Source organism: Phalacrocorax carbo, chromosome 8 (assembly GCF_963921805.1).
Source record: "Phalacrocorax carbo chromosome 8, bPhaCar2.1, whole genome shotgun sequence".
Lineage (NCBI taxonomy): Eukaryota > Metazoa > Chordata > Aves > Suliformes > Phalacrocoracidae > Phalacrocorax > Phalacrocorax carbo.
The window spans coordinates 8,484,994-8,505,309 of NC_087520.1; the positions used below are offsets into that span (position 1 = coordinate 8,484,994).

Below are 20,316 nucleotides of genomic sequence, written 5' to 3' on the forward strand. Positions count from 1 at the left end.
TTTCTTCCAGCCACCCATGGGGGAGGAAGGTGGACACAAGAGATACCCCACGACGTCAGGGGGCGATGGCAGGAAGCGCTACCCATCCCAGTCTTCCAGCAAAACGGTCAGCCAGTGCCCATCCAGCCAAGCCCACGCCTCACCCAGCCAGCCTGCACAAGAGGATGCCAAAAACCTGAGCCAGCAATCTTCCGCCCTGTCGGCTGCAGAATCGCAGACAGTGGGGAAGTAGAGAGGCTGCAGCATCTGCTTCCTGCTGGGGGGATGGGGTGGATTGGTGGGGGACTGGCTTGGAGAAGGGGAGACGTGAGGGGGTGGGACAGGAAGGGAGCTGGAAGGTGGGTGCCCAGGAATTGGCTGCTTGGGAGAAACTTCAACGCACATGTTTGTTTTTTTTTTCTCTTGTGGCTGGAAAGCAAAGACGATCTGCATCTAAAACACCATTTTGCTATTACAACCCTTACCAGAGCCAGACCCACTCCCAGCAGACCCACCTTTTGCTTTCCCTTCCCTCCCTTCCTATGCACACACTCATGTCTTAGTGTCTCTTTAAAAAAAAAAAGAAATGTTCTGGCTGAGTTGGAAAGGGGAGATTTTTTTATTATTATATATATATATATATATCAAGTTTTAAATTATTGCTAGAAGTTTGTCTGGATTTACCAAAACAAGTCTGCTCTGTGCGGCCCCAGTGACTCCCCTCTGTGTCCCCCCTCGGATCGCAGGTCAGCCTGCTCAGGAAGCTCCGAGGAGCGAGGTTCCCTGATGGGGGACCGAAGCCGCAGTGTGTTGCGATGCTGCGGAGCCTCTGATCTCCATGACCTGGCCGACGTCTCCCATTCCACGTATGGCGGTGCCTCTCCGACACCAACCGCCACGACAGGAGCATCACCCTGTTTGTCCTCCTGGTCCCTACTCCCCAGCGTCTTCACCTCCAACCTCCCTGAGGGTCTGGCTCTCCCTCTACCCACGTCTCCCTTCTATCATGGACGATTTGGAAGTCAACCAAAGGACCTTTACCAAGGATAGGCTTGTTCTGACTCCTTCCTGTGAGGACAGCTGATGGGAGGCCGGCAGGCACCTGGACTCGAGCCTGCGTGGACAGTGCACCCGCTGCCCCAGGAATGCCCATAGCATGCAAAGACAGGACTTTGCCAAAGGAGGTTTTCTCTTCCTTTTCCCTTGGAAAAATGAAACAACAATAACAAAAAAAAAACAACCACAGACCCCTCTAAAACAACAACAAAAAAACTTTGAAAAGACACATCTCCCTTTGCTTTCTCTTCCTTGGAAATATTATTGAAGAAAAAAAAGAAAAAAACAAAAAACCCACAAAAAACAAAAAACCACACAAAAAAAAAGTTGCCTTATGGTGGAGCTAGACTGGGGAGGCTTGCTGGCTTCCGGCACCCTGGGGCGTGCCCCCGGCCCAGAGACTCCTCACGGCAGAGCTGCTGAGCTGATCTTCCCCGCGGCCTTTCCTCTGACCCCACAGCTCACTCGGATGCCTCCCCCCATTGCGGAGACACCCCTGCCAGCCCTGATTCTCGTGGGGGAAGGGGCCGAGGACAGTCAAATCCAAGACTTGTGCTCACAAAGTAGTTGAAGCCGCTACGTTGTGTATATACCTTTGTAGCATCTTCCCAGCGACAGCAACTGTACGTGCTTACGGCCTCGCTCGGACGCCCTGTGCCCTCTCCGGGCAGGCTGGGGCAGGAGGTCGCTCCGCTCCACACCTCCAGCGTGGTCGGGGCGTGAGCGGGGAGATTGTCACAGCAGCCGGAGGGACCGGTCCTTGCTGCGAGCGAGTGGGAGGGCTGGCACGTCCTGGGTGCCACTTAATGCTGTAGCCTGACGAGGGAGGGACACAGCCCTGGGGAACCAGTGTCTCACAGCTGTCACTGGCCTGGGGCTGCTGTTGGGACTTGTGCTGGGTGCGAGCAGGAGACCTGCCCGGCAAAGGGGGGCTCTCGCCTGGGTTTCCTGTGTGTCATGTGTTGGCAGGCGGCTGTGTGGAGTCTCCTGCTCAGGGCAGCATCCCTGTGCATCTCCAAGGGCTGAGATAACACCATGCGGCGCCTTGCTCGGCTGAGGCAAGGGCATGGCTGCAGAGCTGCTGTGGCATTTACTTGGTTCCTCTCCCCAGCACTGGGTGGCCTTTGGCAGGCAAACCCTCCCCAAGCTTGTGAGCTGCGTTCCCTCGCAGGGGGCATGTGTTGGAGGGGTGAGATCTGCTCCTGGGGCCCAGAAATAGCATTGGAAAGTCATGCTCCCGCTGTAAGGGTAGAAGCTCCTTTGCAGCCAGAGCCATTTGCCTTGCTGCCACCGTGCTCCGTCTCCTGGGTCGGGATACCTGCTTTGCAGCTGGTCTGGCTGCGGCTCTGGCACTGCGTCCTCGTGAGCTGCAGAGCGTGCTCCTGTGCATGGTGTGGAGCAGGCACTGCAATGGGCTACTCAAAGATGCAGCTAATTGCGTTACCCTCTGTAAAACCACAAGCTAGCAATGATCGGTGTTTTCCCAAAGTATCCAATTTATCGAGAGTTGCGTCTTACAGCTGGGAGGAGTCATCTATCCAGGGCTGTCCCCGTACGGCTGCAGGGCTGGTGGGTGAGAGCAGCTAGGAGCCAAGAGTGGAGATCAAGAGGGTGAGCCTGGGCAAGTTGTTGATCAGCAGTGGCTGTGGCTGCTCGAGGGGCCCTGGCTGATGTCACCTTCCCAAACTGACACTGCGTCAAAGATGCTGCTTTAGTAGGTGGGTGGGTGGGGGGGGAGGAGGGCTGGTCCATGTGGAGCAGCTTTGTGAACTGCTGCTAGAACCAAAAGCACAGCTGGGTTTGAGTGAGGCTGGGTAGCTGCTACTTGCTGTTTCCTGGTGGTGTGATCCTGCCCTGGTCCGTCCGCCCCCGCCACATCACCCTGTAGCTTGGTGCCACTCACAGGCCCGACTTCAGCATGCCAACCTGCCAGAGTCCATGGCTTGCTCCATTACAGCAGCAGTGCTCTGGGGTTGGGGTTGCAGGGTGGTAACTGGGCAGGACAGGCAAGTAACACTTGTACAGTGCTGCGGCTGTGACTGTTATCCCTGGATTTCCCCTCTCTCGTGAGCCAGAGTCAGGTCTCTGAGGTTACGGATGCGGCCGGGTTTGCCCCCAATTTGGGAGGTACGAGCCTTGGAGGCTGGAGATGGGGGTTGGTCAAGGACAGTGGTGGTGCATTGCTGGGTGTTCCCAGGTGGACGCGGATCTGGATGTGCCATGGGTGGTCCTTGCTGCTGTGTCCTTGTGCTCCTCTCGTCAGTGCGTGTTCGTGTTCAAAGCCAATTGTCTGTTTTAGCAACAAATGACATAGGAAATGAGGACAAATGAGCTCCTGCTGTGGAGCTGTTGCTTGTTGAACAGACTGTGGAATTGCTTGAGTGATAGAAGAGGTAAGAAAAGTCCCAGAGAATTTCCCAAAATCTGAATATTTTTTTTTTTTAAGTGTCTAAAGCTGAGACTCTAGTCTTGGCACAGAAAAATTTCCCCCCTCTGCGGAGTCAGTGGTTTGTCACACCAGTGTGGCTGAGGGCCCTGTATGAAGCCCCTGTTTCCCAGGGGAAGGTGGGTCAGAAGAGCCATCCTAGCGGTCGCGGTCCCGCCGCCCTCCAGGTTTGCAGACTGTGCCTTTTTTGCTGTCTGTCCGACAGCAGCGTAGCCAGGGAGCGAAGGAAACGCAGACCTGACAGCCTGAGGCAGCTGTTGCTTGCTCCCACCTGTCTTTCGCCAGGCTGAGGGAACACAGGGCTGTTCGCTTCTGCTCTCTGCCGGGGCGCGATGCCCACCGGTCGCGCTGCGGGTGGTGGCAGAGGGCAGGGAGCTCTGCAGAGCGCTGCTGCCAGCGCAGCATCCCGCACCCCTGTGCAGCGCGGTGCCCGTGGCGAGGCCGGGGCTGCAGAGCGCCTGGCCAGCGCCAGGCTGGGGCAGGGCCGACGCAGCCGGGCTTTCCCTTGCCTTACGGCTGGCACAGGGAACAGGTCTGCAGAGGCACTCTCCCTCTTGCTGCGTACAGAAGGCATCGCACACGGCTCGCTCCACCGCCGGACAAAGGGACAGGTGTCCAGAGAGGGGTTTTGCTTTTGAGAAAGCTCGTGCCCTCCTGCTGAGGGGGAGTTTGGCCTTGTTCCAGCCTGGATGCTTCACCACAGTTATGTTTTGTGCTTTTTTCTTTTTTTTTTTTTTTTTTTCCCCCCCTCTAGTGGTCTGAGCGATGGGGCATGCATACTCCTGTGAGCATTGGTCCGTTGGTCCGTCCCGTAGCTCGCGAGGGCTGCGCGGTGCTGGCGCCCAGCGTGGCTGGAGGGAGCCCTGGCTGCTCTTGGGAGGGCTAGTGGAGGCCGGCGGGCAGGGCAGGGGGAGCACCCCCATCTCACCCCTCTTCTCGGGAGGTCCCAGGCTGCTACAGCTGGAGCTCCTTGCCCAGGTGCTGCGTGTCAGCCCATCTTTAGGATGCAGGCGGTTACAACAGGTACAGAGCTCTGGCACGGGATCAGGGGTGGAGGCGGAAGGTGCGTTTCATAGGAGGCTCTGTTGCTTTGCCATGGGCATTTGGGGGGGGGGGGGAATTTTTAAAAAAAGTAATAAACCTGCTGTTCTTTTGGCCTGTCTGTCCCTCTTCCTGCTGCCCCCCTCGCACCCCTGATGGTGGCTTGTCACTGTAGCTCTTGGGGTCCCGTGGGTTTTGGCACCTGCTCATCTTGCTTGGGACTGGTTGACTGTACTGTAACAAAACGATGCGTTAACCTCAGTATCCTGCCACATGTCTGTACACGTTTAGCATGGCAGTGCAGAGGGGGCCTTCTAGCTGATAATGCCTTTCCAGTTATTTTATGAAACGGCAAAAAAAAAAAAAAAAAAAAAAAAAGGAAAACTGTAAATGTAGCAAGCTGTGTTTGCAAAGCTTATTTTTTTTCCCTGTCTCCTCTGAGGCTGGTTATGTCACTTTGTCACTGTTTCAAAATGGATGTTAGGCTCTTTTTGAGAGGGTTGCTACACTTGGTGTTAAATGCCTCACTGACTTTTTGTTTTGGTTTGTTTTTTTTTTAAAGGTTTCCAATACAGGTAATAGAGGAATTACCTTTTTTTTTTTATTTCTCTTTGAAGAAAACATTCATCTCGGTGGCGTGGAGCGGGTGGCTGGAGGGCAGCGTTTCAATGAGTAGTTTACAGTTTCACTTTCTGCAGACACTTGAACATAGGACCGATGTATCTGTGACAAGCACATCCCTTTGGTGGGAAGCTCCAGAGGAGCGGGGAGCGCCCTGGGTGCCAGCCACCCCGCCGCGGCGTGCGGGAGCGTGCTGGGGTCACCCCCCAGGTCCCCGCGCTGTCCCCTGTGCTGGCTCTCCTGGTGTCAGCCCCGCGCAGGGGCTGGCGCCTGCCATGGTGTCTCTTGGGGCAGGGGGTGCTTGGTGCCTCTTGGTCCCTCGAGCCTCCCTGGTGCAGCCCCGCTCCCCCTCCTCCTCTCCCAGCCTGTCCCGGTCCCACTGGGGTTGGAAACCTTCGGATCTGTGGCTCAGAAACCTCCGCTGAGCTGCACCCCAGCAAGGGTGGCCCTCTGCTCTCCTGGAACAAAAAGGGGTGCTGGTTCGATGTGCTGGCCCTTCTCAAACCCTGTGTGTCCCAACCTCAGCCTTCTGTTTCCCAAAACTAGAACGTGTGTGCAACCTTCTTCAGCTGCATTTATCGTAGAGACAAACTTAAAATGACTCATCACAGACCATGTATCACTTGGGAGGAAAATCTTGTTAATACGGCCCGCTGTACATGATCCATCTTCTGTCGATAGTACATAATCTTTGACCCATGTGCTAGGATCATCATCACATATAAAAGGAAAAAGAGAAAAATGTAAAATACTTGAATGAGAGCTTGTATTATAACATTAATATTATTCAGAGTATCTGCTTTCTAGGCTGATGTGATTCATTATTCTAGTAATGCTTTAGTCCTTTGTAATTTGTGGTAATTATGCTTTTTCCTTTTTAATACAAAAAAAATGTATAAAAATAAAAACTTCAAAAGACAATGCAGCCTGGGTTTTCTGTTCTGCTGGATTCCCCTCCCTGGGGGGCTGTGGGTGGCTGAACAGGCTGGGTTCTGTTCTGTCTGGTGGTGGGGACTGGAGGAGGGTGGGGGAGGAGAGTTGGCTTCCACGGGTGGAGCTGGGCTGACAGCGGGTGAGCGCAGCACCCGTCAGCCCTGCATCTCCTGTCCTTGGTGGGCTTGCTTAGGACGTGGGTCTAGCCATGGTGAGAGGCAGGGGTCATTTTTGTCCCAGGCCCCCAGACAGGATTGAGACTGAAAAAGATCCTGGAGAAAATTCGCAGCATGTCTCGAGATCGGTTGGGTAGGTACCTCAAATCCTGCGTTCAGTTTTGGGCCCCTCAGGACGAGGACATTGAGGTGCTGGAGCGTGTCCAGAGAAGGGCAATGAAGCTGGTGAAGGGTCTGAAGAGCAGGTCTTATGAGGAGCAGCTGAGGGAGCTGGGGGTGTTTAGCCTGGAGAAGAGGAGGCTGAGGGGAGACCTTATCGCTCTCTGCAATTACCTGAAAGGAGGTTGTAGTGAGGTGGGTGTTGGTCTCTTCTCCCAACTCACTAGTGATAGGATGAGAGGGAATGGCCTCAAGTTGTGTCAGGGGAGGTTTAGACTGGGTATTAGGAAACATTTCTTCACTGAAAGTGGTCAGGCACTGGCACAGGCTGCCCAGAGAGGTGGTGGAGTCGCCATCCCTGGGGGTGTTCAAAGACCGTGTAGATGTGGCATGTCAGGGCATGGTTTAGGAGACGTGGTGTTGGGTTGGTGGCTAGACTTGATCCTAGACATCTTTTCCAACCTTAATGATTCTGTGATTATGATGTGCATAAATTTATGGGTGCTTTTTGTTCGGTCCTTTCTTACAGGGCTTTGCTGATCTCCACACAGCTCAGGACAGCAGCCTCTTCTTTCCCTGGAAAGGCTCTTTCCATATTTTATCATTTACAGAGCTGCTTGTTTTGGTTTGTGCCTCCTTTTGGCGCGTGGGGAGCGAGATGAGGCTCAGCAGGAGCAGGTGATGTACCAGGGCTTCTGCCATGTAGCACATCAGCTTCCCGCTCTGCTTCCCTGTCCAGTGAGGGGGAAACTCGCTTCATGTTTGCATCATTAGTTTGTGGAGCAGAGATGAGGATGTGACAGCCCCTAGCTCATACCTGTACTGACATCTCGTGTGAAGAAAAACTGCTTGGGGAAGTCAGGCCTCTGTTGCGTGTGCAGGGGAGAGTGTTTCTAAAGTTATGATCCCGCTGACTTTCCATGGGGTTGCATCCTGTATCCCAGGTGTTCTCAGTCTCAGAAAAATAGTGGTTTTAATTCCTATCATACATAGTTACAGTGATCTTACTGGTATTTCTACAGAATGCTGCTGAAAGAGGCCAAAGCATGGCCTGTGAACACTGAAGCATTAAAACTTTAATAATGAGAACTCCCTGGGAACTCCCCAAAGCCATGTGGCCCAGAGCACATCTGGATTACGCGCAGGCAGCTAGAACCAAGGAGCAGCGTAAGTAATTAAGGAAAAAAACCCTCTAAACTTCGTTTAAAAATAGCTTTCTAGAGCATTTTTTGTGCCTTTCGTAGAAAATAACAGGCAGCAAAAGTACAGTCATCTCAAGTAGCATGTTTAAGTTCAGCTGTGGGTTTCATTACGTGTGAACAATAGCTTGTTTCCCAATTAAAATACTATTTGGCATAAATCATTGTCTCTCGCCCTTCCAGTCACTGGATCTGCAAGAAGCACAGGCTGCTGCCTTCACTCTGCCCTCCTGGGTGCCTCGGGGATGCTTTCTGAAAGCGGTGTGAGGCTGAGGAGGACCCTGTGTCTCTTGTAGGCTTTGGTTTGTCTGAACACTCTATCGGTTCCATGCAGATAATCCAGCACTCCCAGGACTCCATAGCACTGGTTGAACCTGGAAACCAAACAGAGAATAAACATTGCTGGAAGTTACTGAGGCTGCCTCGCCCTTCCTGTTTCCACCTCCTTTCAGAGCTGTGATAAGGTCTCCATGCGATTTCTGCCACTGCGCCCATCTCCCTCGCAGCTCTAACAAAGCCTGGGTGGAACTTCTGCAACTTCCCTCTCTGGGGCCATCATTACTCAGAAGTGGTGGCACCGAACCAGCCGTCTCTCTCTTGGCATGGAGGGTTGACCCTGGCTGGACGCCAAGCACCCACCAAAGCCGCTCTGTCACTCCCCGTCTCAGCTCAACAGAGGAGAGAAAATACGCGCTTCCAGCACCGGGACGATGGCACAGCTGTTCTGCCCAGAGAGTGGCTTGGCTCTGCAGTGATCCGTGTCCTGACGTGAGCTGAGCTTCAAAGGAATTGACTGATAAGGAGAACTGGCACCATTTGGGCGTTGCCCAGCATTTGGGCAGTGATAGAACTGCCACATTGGCTGTTTCTGCAGGAGAGGCAAACTGTGCTCAAGGGAATATGCCTATGACTTTAGTGCATGTCTGGGAGATGGGAACACTTCTCCCACTACTGTGGTACATATTCCTCAAGAACCTGCTGAAACTCTGCTCTCTCCAGTGCAGGAGGAGGCTGGGAATCTCTGCCAGGAAGGGTTAATTGCTGTTGTTTGGGCAAGGTGTTATCTGATCAGTGTTACTGTCCCAGTGTATGGCAGAGGGACAGACAGAGAGGCCGCCGGCAAATTTATTTCAGCTGCGTGACTTGCCCTTGCTCTGTCTTTATCCTAGATCACATGCAGTGTCTGCTAAACTTCTAGGAAGAGCCTTGCAGAGAACTCTCTCTGACCCCGTGCTTGTGCCGGGGAAAGTTCTGGTGATACCTGCTGCTTCAGACACTACGTGCTTTCTTTCCTCCCATGTAATCTTAGGAAACTTGAAACGCCAGGCCCCAGCTTGCAGTGTTTGTGCTTTGGAGAAAGTTTCCAAGTCAGCTGATGAGGAGGGTAGATGTCAGCGAGGTGGCTGGCAGTTGTGTGGGCAGTGGGCTGGAGTCCGCCAAAATCCCAACCTCTGTTTAACTGCTTTAAGAACTGACAGCATTCAGCCTGCTGTCGGGCAAACTGGATAGGCTTTGCTGCTTGTACCCGAGTTACGCAAACCCACTCGACCCTCAGAAAGGAGCTTTGCTTGTCAGCAGTGCCAGGGGGCAGGCAGGAGGGGGAGGGGAAGCTGAGCAGTGCCCAGACGTACTTGAGGTGGTGGAAGTCATGGAACTCTGGCGACGGTAGGAAGGGCAGGTGGTAACCGCAGTGCGAAATGCTTGTTGTCAGGAGAGCAAGGGAGAACCATGCTGAGATTGAAACAATGTGAGACCCCATGACCATCGGGCCAGTCATGACAGGCAGCGTGTTGGAGAGCTAGAAATGAGAAGCAAACTACCTCGTTAATCGGTCCACGACAAACAGACCCTCTAGGAGCTGAATTGTCTCACCTGGGTGATACATTAGTTTTGCACAAACAGCATACAGGGAAGATCCCTATGCAAACACTGTACTAAAATTATGTAACCATCAAAGAAATAATTTACTCTGAGGTACCTGAGTTTTACTCACTGCAAAATTGTGAGATCAAACCACGGGTGTGAGGTCAGCATGATTCTAGTAAATCGCCCTGGAGTCAGAACTTCAGCTTCACTTTGGAATAATGCTGCTCTTGGGAAACCTAGCTGTCACAGGGCACTGGCCTGGGGACACATGCAGTCAGAGGCAGTGATGTGATGACCCCAGCTGCATCGCTTCATTGTGTCCTACCAGTGGCACCAGTGGCTGTCACTGCCCAGACCAAGCTTACTGCGCCAGCTAGGCTCAGCTGAACTCGAATATAAAAAGTCATTCTGCTGCCCAAAGACTGTCAATTAGGGAGACTCACAGAGCCGGTGCCACAGCCCAGGACTATTGGCAACAGGAGATGGTGCTGAGAAGCGGAATCTTCCGAAGGTGGGATGTGTTTGGGAAGGTGGGAGGTCTCGGCTGGAGCAGTGCTGGGAGACATTCCTGCAAACACTGATCCCAGCCACCAGCATGAAGATCTTGACAGAATGCTGACTCCATGCAGTAACACAGACAGTGTAAGTGTCACATCTCGTGCTGAAAGCCTCGCCTGTGCTCCCAGCCCTCTCTGTGCCCAAGGACACACCATTCAGTCAGTTCCTTATCTGTTGGAGGCCCTTGGTTCTGTCTCTTAAAGCTAGCAGAGTTCTGGGTACTGCAACTCTTCTACAGCTAGGCTTCTTGGCAATGTACTTAGCTTCCTCTTCCTAAGAAGAGTCTAAGGGCGCATTTGATTTTCTTCTCTTATCACTCCTCCTCATCCCATGGAAATCACAGTTCATGCAGGAACTGGAGGGTGACCATGGGGGAACCCACTTACCATATGTTCTACCGGGTGAGCATAAATGGAGACCACGCCAATGGGGGCTGTCCATTCGTGGTGCTTCTTGTGAATGTGCTTATACAGGAGTGGGAGGTGAACAAGCCTAAGTAGAGAGAACAGAGAAATGTAGATTTTGAGTTCCATAAGAAGGGAACGTAGAGTAACCTAACAGAATTTCTGCTGGGGATTTGCTCATGCCTATTCTTTAAAGATTTTAGAGCAGCTGGGAATAAGAGTGTAGGACTCCTGGCTTCCCTCAGTTTCTTCAACACAGAGCCCTCATTTAAGGGATGTGTCCACTGACTGATGTTAAGTCCAGATAAATCCCATAAATCAAAGTCCCTGAATGACTGATTTGCTCAAACCTGGGAGTACTTTTGAGGGGAAGACTCACTTTATATTTCCACTGGTTTGACTTTACCTGCTGGCAACTACTAGAGGCAGAAATTTAGGTTCTGTGGGCCCTTAAGAAACTGGTTTTTATGACCTTTCCTTGTGTGCATTTGCCCAAAAGGGAAATTTACGTAGTTCTGAGAATGCCTTGCTTACTTCTGCACAGCCTGGCAGGCTTTTTTCTTCCTTGCTTTAGGTTTTTCCTTTAATGTTGGTGTCAGCATTTAGAAAGCCTGCAATGTCAGGCACCAGGCCCTGTTTCGCAGGTGCCGTACAAGTGAACGGGAGATCAGTCACGGACCTCTTGAGCTTTTTTTCTTTCAAGATAGCCAGTCTTGTTCTCCTCTTGTTGATAATGTTGGGTTACAGCTTTTGTGTGAGGCTAGTTGTTTGGTTTTTTCTGAGCGTCTAAGCTGCTCCACCTTTGTAATTTTACCCATTTTTGCTTACTAGAGTTACTAGCAGCATTGCAGCACCCAAGCCACATGTTTTAAGGGTGGATTCCAGGACCTGTAAGTCTTCTCTTATAGCTACAAGATTGGTGGAAGAGTGGGGCACTAGGACTATTGCTGTTGCAGGAGATGGGTGTAAGCCTAAAGGCATGGGGGAAAGCCACAGCGTCCTGTTCCTGTGCTCAGCTCACCTGTGTGTATAATAAAAGAGAATTTCCTCTATTAAGGTGAAGACGCTTAGCTCCACGAGAAACCACTGAAAGGTGGGTAATTCCTTGCTGAAGGTGTTGCCCCACCATTTCATGATGTAGAACATGGGCACAAGCATGGGTAAGGAGATAAAGAACTGATTACACAGCACTGTGTAGATGGCTTGGCGCAATTTCTTTGTGTCCACCTGCAAAAGAGAAGTCAGGACTGAATCAGAAGCAATGTGGCTTTGAGTTGGGAGGATAAAGAGCTTTAAGGTTTGTAGGCTGTTTCTGTGTTAGTTTGGGGACCACCTTTTTAACAAGCCGCCAATCCAGATCTGATCAGTAACCTAATTACAAGAACTGCCTTCCCCTCTGCAGTGGATATATAAGACTCAGCTTGATTCTCCTTGAATCCTATCTGGTTGCAAAAGAAAAGCACACCGGGTTCTTCTCCCTGCTCCTAGCCTGAGAGACTGCAGGAAATGTGTAGCCAGCAGAAGAGGCAGAGTGAGAAGTACTTACAGGATCATTCTTGCCCAGCTGAATGCGATAGCGAGTAATGAAAGTTGGCTTTCCTGTTACATCAGCCACCATAAGGATTCCATTGAAGCACCAGAAAGCAAGGCTAGGAACCAATGCAGCCCCTGTGGCATGAGGAAAGGGCAGAGATGTGAGAATAAATTGAGAGCTACAGCTAAATCAGAAACAAAATACAGTGGCATAGCATCCAGAGGACCTTGTTGGGACCCAGATGTGTCAGGTACGTATCCTCTGCCCTGAGAGGCTTTAAAATGGAATATGGGTAGGTTCTGGCACCCGGGTGAGACCTAGGGAATGGGGAGGAGGTTAGAGTAGGCAAGTGTCTTGTAGGTTGAAACTTGCCACAACTGAGGCTAAGAAAGGGCTTTTCTGGAGGCTGGGGGATCTCTGTCATGCGGGGAGGGGGCTTTTATATACAAGTTGGAAAAGGTCAGGTTGATCCCTGGGACCTTTGAACATCCCTACCAGGCCTGTTCACCAGCTGTTAATCACAGGCAGAGTTTTGTAGGTGGCACAGCAAGAGTCAAATTCACTAATTTTACTTTAATTTTCAGTAATTAGTTCTACTGAGTCATTCAGTTCTCACGGGAGCAAAAACTGTGTTTTCAAAGGAAAGCCATTTCAGCAGCAGCAAAAAGATCAACTTTTCAATCTGTATAGGGGGTCTAACGATGAACCAGTCCACAGGCAGCATAGTTGCACTACCTCAGCTGTGGCTGGCTTTGAAGCCTACATGTGCTTTTTCAGTGGGAGGATTAGTTAGTTTGGGAAGGCATGTCCATGTCCCCCTTCTAGATATAATACATGGATAGTTCCTCCTACAGCAGAGGGTTGTTAACCTGAGTAACTCACCAAGGAGGAAGATGGTCCACTCCTTTCCCTCACACAGGTAGTAGAACTTTAACCATGTTGTTTGCCAGAAATGGCCTGAAGTGTCCCAGACGTTCTGCACATACCTGTGGGAATAAGTGTTCTTGGTTGCCAACCTTTTCATCATCTACTTTTTCTCCTCTCCACAGAAAAGTTTCTCCTCAAGCCCGTTGGTTTGAACAATCTTACCAAGAAAGAGAGTTCACTAAGGCAGTGAATATGAGCAGGCCTGTACCAAGGACATAGGCCGTGATCTTCATGGCATCCCAGAGCTTCTCTTCCTGTGAGCAAGCAACAAGAGTAACCATGTGCTGCTGTGTCCTACACTAGCATTTTTTGTATTTGAAGTGCAGGAGGTCCTATAAGGGCCCATTTTGTTTCACCAACACTCTAAAGGACATAATAACAAAGCTGTTATGGGATATTGTGTGTAATTAAGGGGGGGAGTACACACACATCCTTCTGCCATGTCACCAGAAGTGTCACTGACATGGAATAACCAAAGGGAGAGAAGGGACCATTGATTGTTTTTCCCCTCCTCATTTTTATTGGGCATGCTTCTCCGCCCCTGGAGGACTATAAATGGCTTCTTGATAACTCAAAGCAGTAGGCATGGAAGACCTGGAGGTAAGGAATGGTCTCCATCTCAACCTCTCCCTCACCCTACCAGTATATTCTCCCTCCCGGTATGCAGTACGCTTCCTTCCTGCAGCAGTCAAGAACTGTCGTGCTCAGATGATCTGATTAACAGCTCTAGTCAATCCAGAACCACTCCTCTCAACTTTCTTTGCTTTGAAGACCGATTCTGAAGCCAGGTTCACATGCCCAGAAGCTTGCCTTTTTTTCCCCCAAGTATAGCAGAGTTTTAATGCCGGATATTACCTTTCCTTGCATAATTCACTTTGCTGTGCCTTTAGGCCACCATGGGTACAACTCATCTCTAGACTGAAAGTACAACTTGTCTAGTAGGTACAATCTGCCATCTGTATAGAACAACTGCACACTAACAAGGAGATAAAATACTCAACTTTTCAAAAGTATAAAGTTCTCTAACTCCCTGATCTCAGACATGGAAATGTTATCTGCTAAAGAAATATTCCTGTGTAGAGCATAAGGGCACCTGTGATGTGTTAGCGTGACTTTTATTACAGTAAGGACTTTAACTACACAAAGCAAATGCAAGAGAGTCAGAAAATTACCAGTGAGACCTCTTGATTCCGGGAATAACTATATTAAAAAGCAGGATTCAATATACTGAGCACTTAAATATTAAAAAAAACCAAATTTTTTAATCAAATATATGACAAATATTTAATTAACTCTGTCTTTTAGAGTAGCTCAAATTGGAATTGGTTCTGGAGTTCAGAAGTCTTAATTTGTGGTTTTTGAGGTGTATATGCACCAATCTGCAGGATAAATGATTAAAAAAATAATCAATGCAATTCTAAAATAATATTGTGTAATAACCAGCTAGTGTCTTGTTCATTACTCCGTCCTTCCTGTTTTTAACTGTGGTGGTGTTCTGCAAAAACAGACTGGAGTAAAAATAGTATGATTCATAGTTGCTGTCCTGCTTGTCTCCTGTCAGAGAGGACAAACAAGAGAGACAGCTCACTAATAAACATTGAATGCAGGTGTGTTTAGGGTAATGCAACATAGAGGACTCCTCTCTACACGGCCTTCAGTGCTCAGAGCTTCTTTAAGATGCTGTAACAACTACAGAACATTAAACATCGCCCAGGACTTGTCAGCAATATTTATCTGTCCCAGGACAGAACTTTGCTCATTAGCACTGAAACTTTCCTTGTTAAAACAAACAAATGTTTGTGTCTATCATCTTTTTTTTTAATCAAGTTAGCAGCTGGGGAGGAAGTAATTTAAAGGACTCTTTGCCCTACAGCTTGATGTTTGTGAACCCTATAGGTTTATATTAGAAGCAATGCAATCAGTTGCCAGCACTATCACTGCATGTACTGAGCTACAAATGCAAGGCTGGCAAAAGCCATCTATTCCAGCTTCAGATAGCGCACGCTGGATTCTGGGCTGGAGGTTTGCTCTCTTAGCAGTTTCATACTTCCAGCTGCATCCATGTCATGCCTCACGTATGCTGCCATGAGATAAGACTTTGTTAAACTTTAGACCCTGGAACATCTACATATTATTCAGAAAAAGGGTTACAAAAGCTATGAAAAGCTGAGAGCTTTTTAACAGAATCACATCCTCTGAATCCTTGTTTCTCCTGGGATGAAGAACGAACATACCAAAGAAAAACTCTGATGTCTTACAAGTGTCAGAATTTTCAGTTAGACCAAATAGTATTTCAGGTTCTTTAGCATCTTCCAGCTGAAAAACTCAAGGAGTTTCAAAACCTAATAACTCCTAACATGCATCAGACACTTTATGTCCTGCTTTGAGATAGGACAGAGAGTAGCTAAAGCTCAGCGCTTAAGCTATTTTAAAAGCCCTTTGGCTAGAAACTGTCTTGTTTTGAGGCTGTGTTTTTATTGCATGTGATGAAGTGATTATGTGAATGAATCCCACACAGTATAATTACCTAAACTGTACATGAGTAGAAGCAGAGAAGTTTACATTGGGGTGGCGGGGGGTGGGGGGGAATCTTATTCATCAAGCCCAAGTGCTAACACCCTGTTTCTCATCATGCCAACAGCTCCAGCACAGTAGTTTCCAAAATCTGATCCATGGATCACTTGAGATCTTGCCCTTAAAGGGCTTGTACAAGCTGGCAAATTCCTTAAGTGCAAAACAGGGTTGATGCTGGCAAGGTAAAGAGACTGGGGCACATCAGCCAGGAAACCTGCTGTTTATGACCACTTTGGGAACTGGGACCAGTTAGGTGGCACAGCTTCTGGCTGCAGTCGAGTGTTGTTGTCTCTTGTCACGCAAGCAAAGATAACAGGCCCTTTGACACTTGGTGCTGTACCTGCAGCCCACTGGAAGGGAAAAAATGCTGGGAAAATGTTGCTGTAGTGATGAGAGATGAGCTCCTAGTTGTGCTATAGTGATCAGAGCATGGATGTGTCTGTTGCTTCTCTTAGATGATGATTCAACACATCCAGCCTTCCAAAGCATAGCACATTCTTTAAAAGATGACCTTGAGCCTTTACCTGCTTCTGCTGCTCGGCCATGGTGTAACATCCAGAGTCTCTTTTCATCTGAAATAAGAGGTGATGTAAGTAAGTGAACTTTGTACAGCTGGAGAGTGGAAGAATACACTGCTGACAGCAGCAAATCCCCTCAACTTCAAGCTCAGTTGCAAAACTGTAAACTATTTACTCTGTACTCTGTCCTGTCCTGCTCCCTCCTTTGTGTTGGTCATGCAGCAAAGCTGACCGCTTGAGAAGAAAAATCCCCTTGTTTCCTGATGAGTTAGTATTGTCCCAGAAGACAAACAGGGATGCAAGAGTAACAAATTAAAACGGGAGAACAGCCAAAAGCAAAGCTTTTTATTGTGGCACTGGTGTGTTGTGGCACGGCTGCCTCCCTGGGTCTGGCCCAGGAACACACTGCACTCAGTAGGAACTCCAGCCCTTCCCAGCCTGCAAGAAAATGACGATACGGGACATGTGCTCTTCCACAACGCTGGCACGCTGTTAAGCTAACAAGGATGAAACAAAAATCTGACTACAACAATGTAAGTTTGTGCCACGATGAATTAACACAGTAGAGCCCCACAGAGCCCTCACTCAAGTGGCAGAGGAGCTGTTAAGTTACAGCTTGAGAACATGATAAGTGAGAAAATCATCTTTGCTTCAAGTCCTGCTATGGTTAATTTGAGGTTTTAAAGTCCTAAATGGGCAGGTGGCCATCTCGTAATAAATCGCCCTGCATTTGGCTCTGGCTTGAAAATTTCTTGCCAGTATTGGTAACAAAAAAACCCAAAACACCAAACCCAAGGTTTAAACAGCTGCTGGGGCTTCACTGCTGTCCATGGCTATGGAAAGGTCTCGGTATTTCAGGACGTACTGTGGCTATCCTAGGGATTATTGTGTAGCTGTTTTTATATTGCTACACTCTTACTATAAATTATAATTAGCAAAAGCTAACAAAACATTCCTTAAGGTTTTCTTGGTTTCACCCAGTCTTTAAGAACAAACACATGAATTCTAATAATATGAAGGCCAGATTACTGAGGATTGCAGAATTCAATCCATTTTGCTTTTCATACGCAGAGGAATATACAAGCACAGGCAAACCGTGTTCCCTAAGATAAAACTGAGAGTACAAAGAAGGTAGAAAGGCACCTGTCTAAGGTACAAAGAAAAACAGTTGGAAAATTATTCATTAGAAAGATTATATTCTATTACTTTCATGTTGCTAGCAAGCCTCTTGGGAGTATTCCTCTTGCAGTGCTTCAGAAAGGAGTAATACACTGCCAAAAAGAAATCCCTGTATTAGCCAGGAGGTTATACTTTAGCTTTGAAATGGTAGCTTTACGGGTACATTTTCACAAATGCAACTCTATTTACAGGTGTTTCCAGCTCTGTTCCCCTGTGTTACATGTTAGTAAGCAGGTCAAGGGACACAAGACAGAAAAATTGGACACCACCTTCCTGCTTACTCATGGACAGAAAAGGACAAGGCCAGTCCACTGAGCTACATGTTTTAGTGGAAGAAACTGATGTTAAACAGTTCTGAGAAAAAAAAAAATCAGGTGAAAAGTGATTTGAAACTTGAAACCAAGAGCCTGAACTCCCAAATACCTATTTTGACACTAGGGTTGTATATACTCCTATAGGAAATGCTAACTTTTGGTAGCAGCCTTAAAAAAAAACAACCACCAAATCATGTTAACTTTGTCTCCCTTGGACAAAAAAAGTAGTGTGAAAGGTGCCCTAAGGTGCCCTAAGGTGCTATGAGAATGTGTTAAGGAAGTCACAGTGTCCTAGGACTTCTTGTCTTTCCCCAGATCTAGAGCTCCTCACTATGAGACTTCGTGAGCTACTAGAGCCAGTCTATGAGATCTTCTCTATGGTTTTTTTCTCTTCTATATCAAATTTGCCACAATCTTATCAAAAAAATATAGTTGGACTGTAACGTATCCGATGAAGCCTACCTATAACAATCACACATAACCTGCTAGCCTGAACAGAACAGTGTACATAACTTGCCAGAGGACAAATCCATATCATCCTCATTTGCAAAAGACCTTGCGATCACAAAGATGCATTTTACGTTAGGTAACATGTGCTATATGCCCATCTCATCACACAGGTCCTCTCAGAGCAGGTGTGCCCACTGTCGCTAAGAAAACACTACAGATGCTTGAAAAATATCAAGGTTGAATAGTCCACTCCTATTTGAGGCTTTGCTCCATTCCAGCTTTCCTAGGAGGTTTTTCTGAGCTTTGAACAGTTGCGTTTTTAGTATCTGCATGGAGGGGGATTCCACAGCTTCTCTGGGAAATCTGTTCCACTCCTGCCCTCCCCAGGTATCTTCTCTGAATTTCCCTTGTTCTAATTGGTATCCATTGCCCTTTTGCCGTGTACCTCCCCATCTTCTCTACAACCACCCAGTAGGGAGCTGAAAACAGCAATATTAAATTATTCTGCTGGGACAGTACAGTAACTAGTGTTGGCCATAGTTTTCTGTGGTTAAAGAGATTATTTTACTCTGATAACATTGCAGTAGACACCACTGACCTTAGGGAGGCAGATATAAAAGGGGTATCTCAGTTAGCTGCTTGCTGGAGGGCCAATGCTCCAGAATGGTTCCTCCACACAGCAGTGCTGGGTCAAACCCTGCTGAATCTTTGCATGTGAGGAGCTAGAGAGCAAAGCACAGCAGGGAACGTGACTCTACTTTGAGTTTTTAGGAGGAAAAAGAGCCATTGCTTGACTGAGTCTCATATTCTGTGAGTTTAGGAAAGAGTTAAAATTATAATCACATTTCTAGTAGTACTCTTTTTAAAATACTCAAATTATAATAGAAGTCTTAGGCAAAGTCTTTCAGTTTGACACTGTAGTGCCATGTCTGCTTACTCTCCATCTCCCCAAAATCTCCATACACTACCTTTATTAAGTCACAGTTACTGGATAAAATTTTACATTGTTTACATTAAAATAAGATAAATTTTGACAGATTAGTTTTCCCCAACAGCTCATTACCTGCTCTTTTTTGTTGGATAATGTCTCTTCTGATTCAGAATACACCAAATACATTAAAAAAGCATTCGTGTAACCATGGCTGTTTTCGCAAACAAAAAAGCTATTCAGCTGCTTGGCACTGCTCTGATGTTATATGGCCCCGAATCAACCAGTGAAGACCTCAGCTGCCTGCAGCTATTTCCAAATATTAGCTAGAACTGGCACCGGTTAAAAAAAGAGAACTTCCTTTTTTGGTTAGTTCAAATTAGTTAACACAAAATTTGATCCAAACCAAATTCTCAACCCTAAAGTACTTGCTTTTCCAATCAGTCTCTTGACGTTAAAGGGGAAACATACACTAGTCAGTAAAGAATTCTAATACTTTTTAAAATTATTATTATTTCCATGTACTTCACCATTTGTCCAACAACTGTTCATTGAGTCACAGATCTGTTTTCACTGGATTTTCTACTTTAGGTATCAGAAAGGGCTAGTTTGTCTAAATCGTGTGTTAAAATGCTTAACATAGTCTGAAAAGGAAAGAACCACCACATTTGTTACATTTGTTTTAACATTCACATTATTATTATGTCCCATCCCTGCTGTCCCCTTACATTTCTGTTGCTCAGACAGTCCCCAGCTGAGGCTGCACAAGCGCCTGCTTGTTCTTGTATTGTACCCAGTATCGTACCGTATCGTATCGTATCGTATCATTTCGTTCTTCTGACACCAGCCAAACAGTGCTGCTGCTGGCAGGTGCAGCTGAGTAGCAGGGTACGTCTGCTGTGATGCACTGGCTGCCTACCACAATTTCTTGGTATTCCTTTTTCCCTCCTGCTTGAATCTTCTGTTGTAGACCTTACTTCATTGGAATCAACTTTTATAACACTTAGGCAGTGGAAAACAGCCGTGCCTGAGAGAAAAAAGGCTACAAATAGCCAGGAAAGTATAGAATGTATAGAAAGGAAAACGTAAGGACAACTTACCTGGTCACCTAAAAAGTTGCATATCAGCCACACTATGTGGACAGCCGCAGGACTAGCTGTCGTGTTTGGTGGATGTCCGACTGTGCCAAGTGCTGCACAGATCTGAAGGCAGTTCCTAGAAAAGCTTACAAGTATACTTTAAGCAGACACATGACATTGCCATTTAATTATTTCCTCAAAGTTTCTGTCATATCTTTTCATGCTACTACACCCCTGAGCTCTGGCTGCCCATTCTTTGCTCACCTTCTGCTGATGATAGCCTAGGAGAGATCCTTTGTGCCTGTTCAGAGCCCGGAGCTCAACAGCTCAGCTTTCACTACTGCTGTGGAAACTTTATGAGGGTTTAGGCAAAGG

General features: G+C 47.9%; 2 protein-coding genes across 10 annotated transcripts in view; one reads left to right on the top strand and one right to left on the bottom strand.

The window, feature by feature from the left end:
* Positions 1–4,906, top strand: part of LARP1 (La ribonucleoprotein 1, translational regulator) — a 47,732-nt gene extending 42,826 nt beyond the window's left edge. For all 7 annotated transcript variants that reach the window (XM_064458524.1, XM_064458525.1, XM_064458527.1 and 4 more), the window contains one exon: positions 11–4,906. In XM_064458524.1, coding sequence (XP_064314594.1) covers positions 11–232 — 222 coding nt within the window. In that variant the 3' untranslated portion in view covers positions 233–4,906. The remainder of the gene's footprint in view (positions 1–10) is intronic.
* On the bottom strand, positions 4,227–20,316 carry FAXDC2 (fatty acid hydroxylase domain containing 2). 3 transcript variants are annotated; one of them, XM_064458533.1, is made up of 11 exons: positions 20,206–20,316; positions 19,963–20,077; positions 19,591–19,889; positions 15,998–16,045; positions 13,062–13,153; positions 12,855–12,958; positions 11,985–12,106; positions 11,460–11,665; positions 10,421–10,526; positions 9,242–9,408; positions 4,227–7,984 (listed from the first exon to the last, which is right to left on the bottom strand). In XM_064458533.1, exons 4-11 carry the CDS (start codon positions 16,043–16,045, stop codon positions 7,828–7,830), a joined length of 1,002 nt encoding a protein of 333 aa, XP_064314603.1. In that variant the 5' UTR covers positions 19,591–19,889; positions 19,963–20,077; positions 20,206–20,316; the 3' UTR covers positions 4,227–7,827. The 3 variants fall into 3 exon arrangements, with proteins under 3 accessions (XP_064314603.1, XP_064314601.1, XP_064314602.1); XM_064458531.1 differs by lacking the exon at positions 19,591–19,889; XM_064458532.1 differs by lacking the exon at positions 19,591–19,889 and having other exon boundaries at positions 19,963–20,086; positions 20,206–20,310.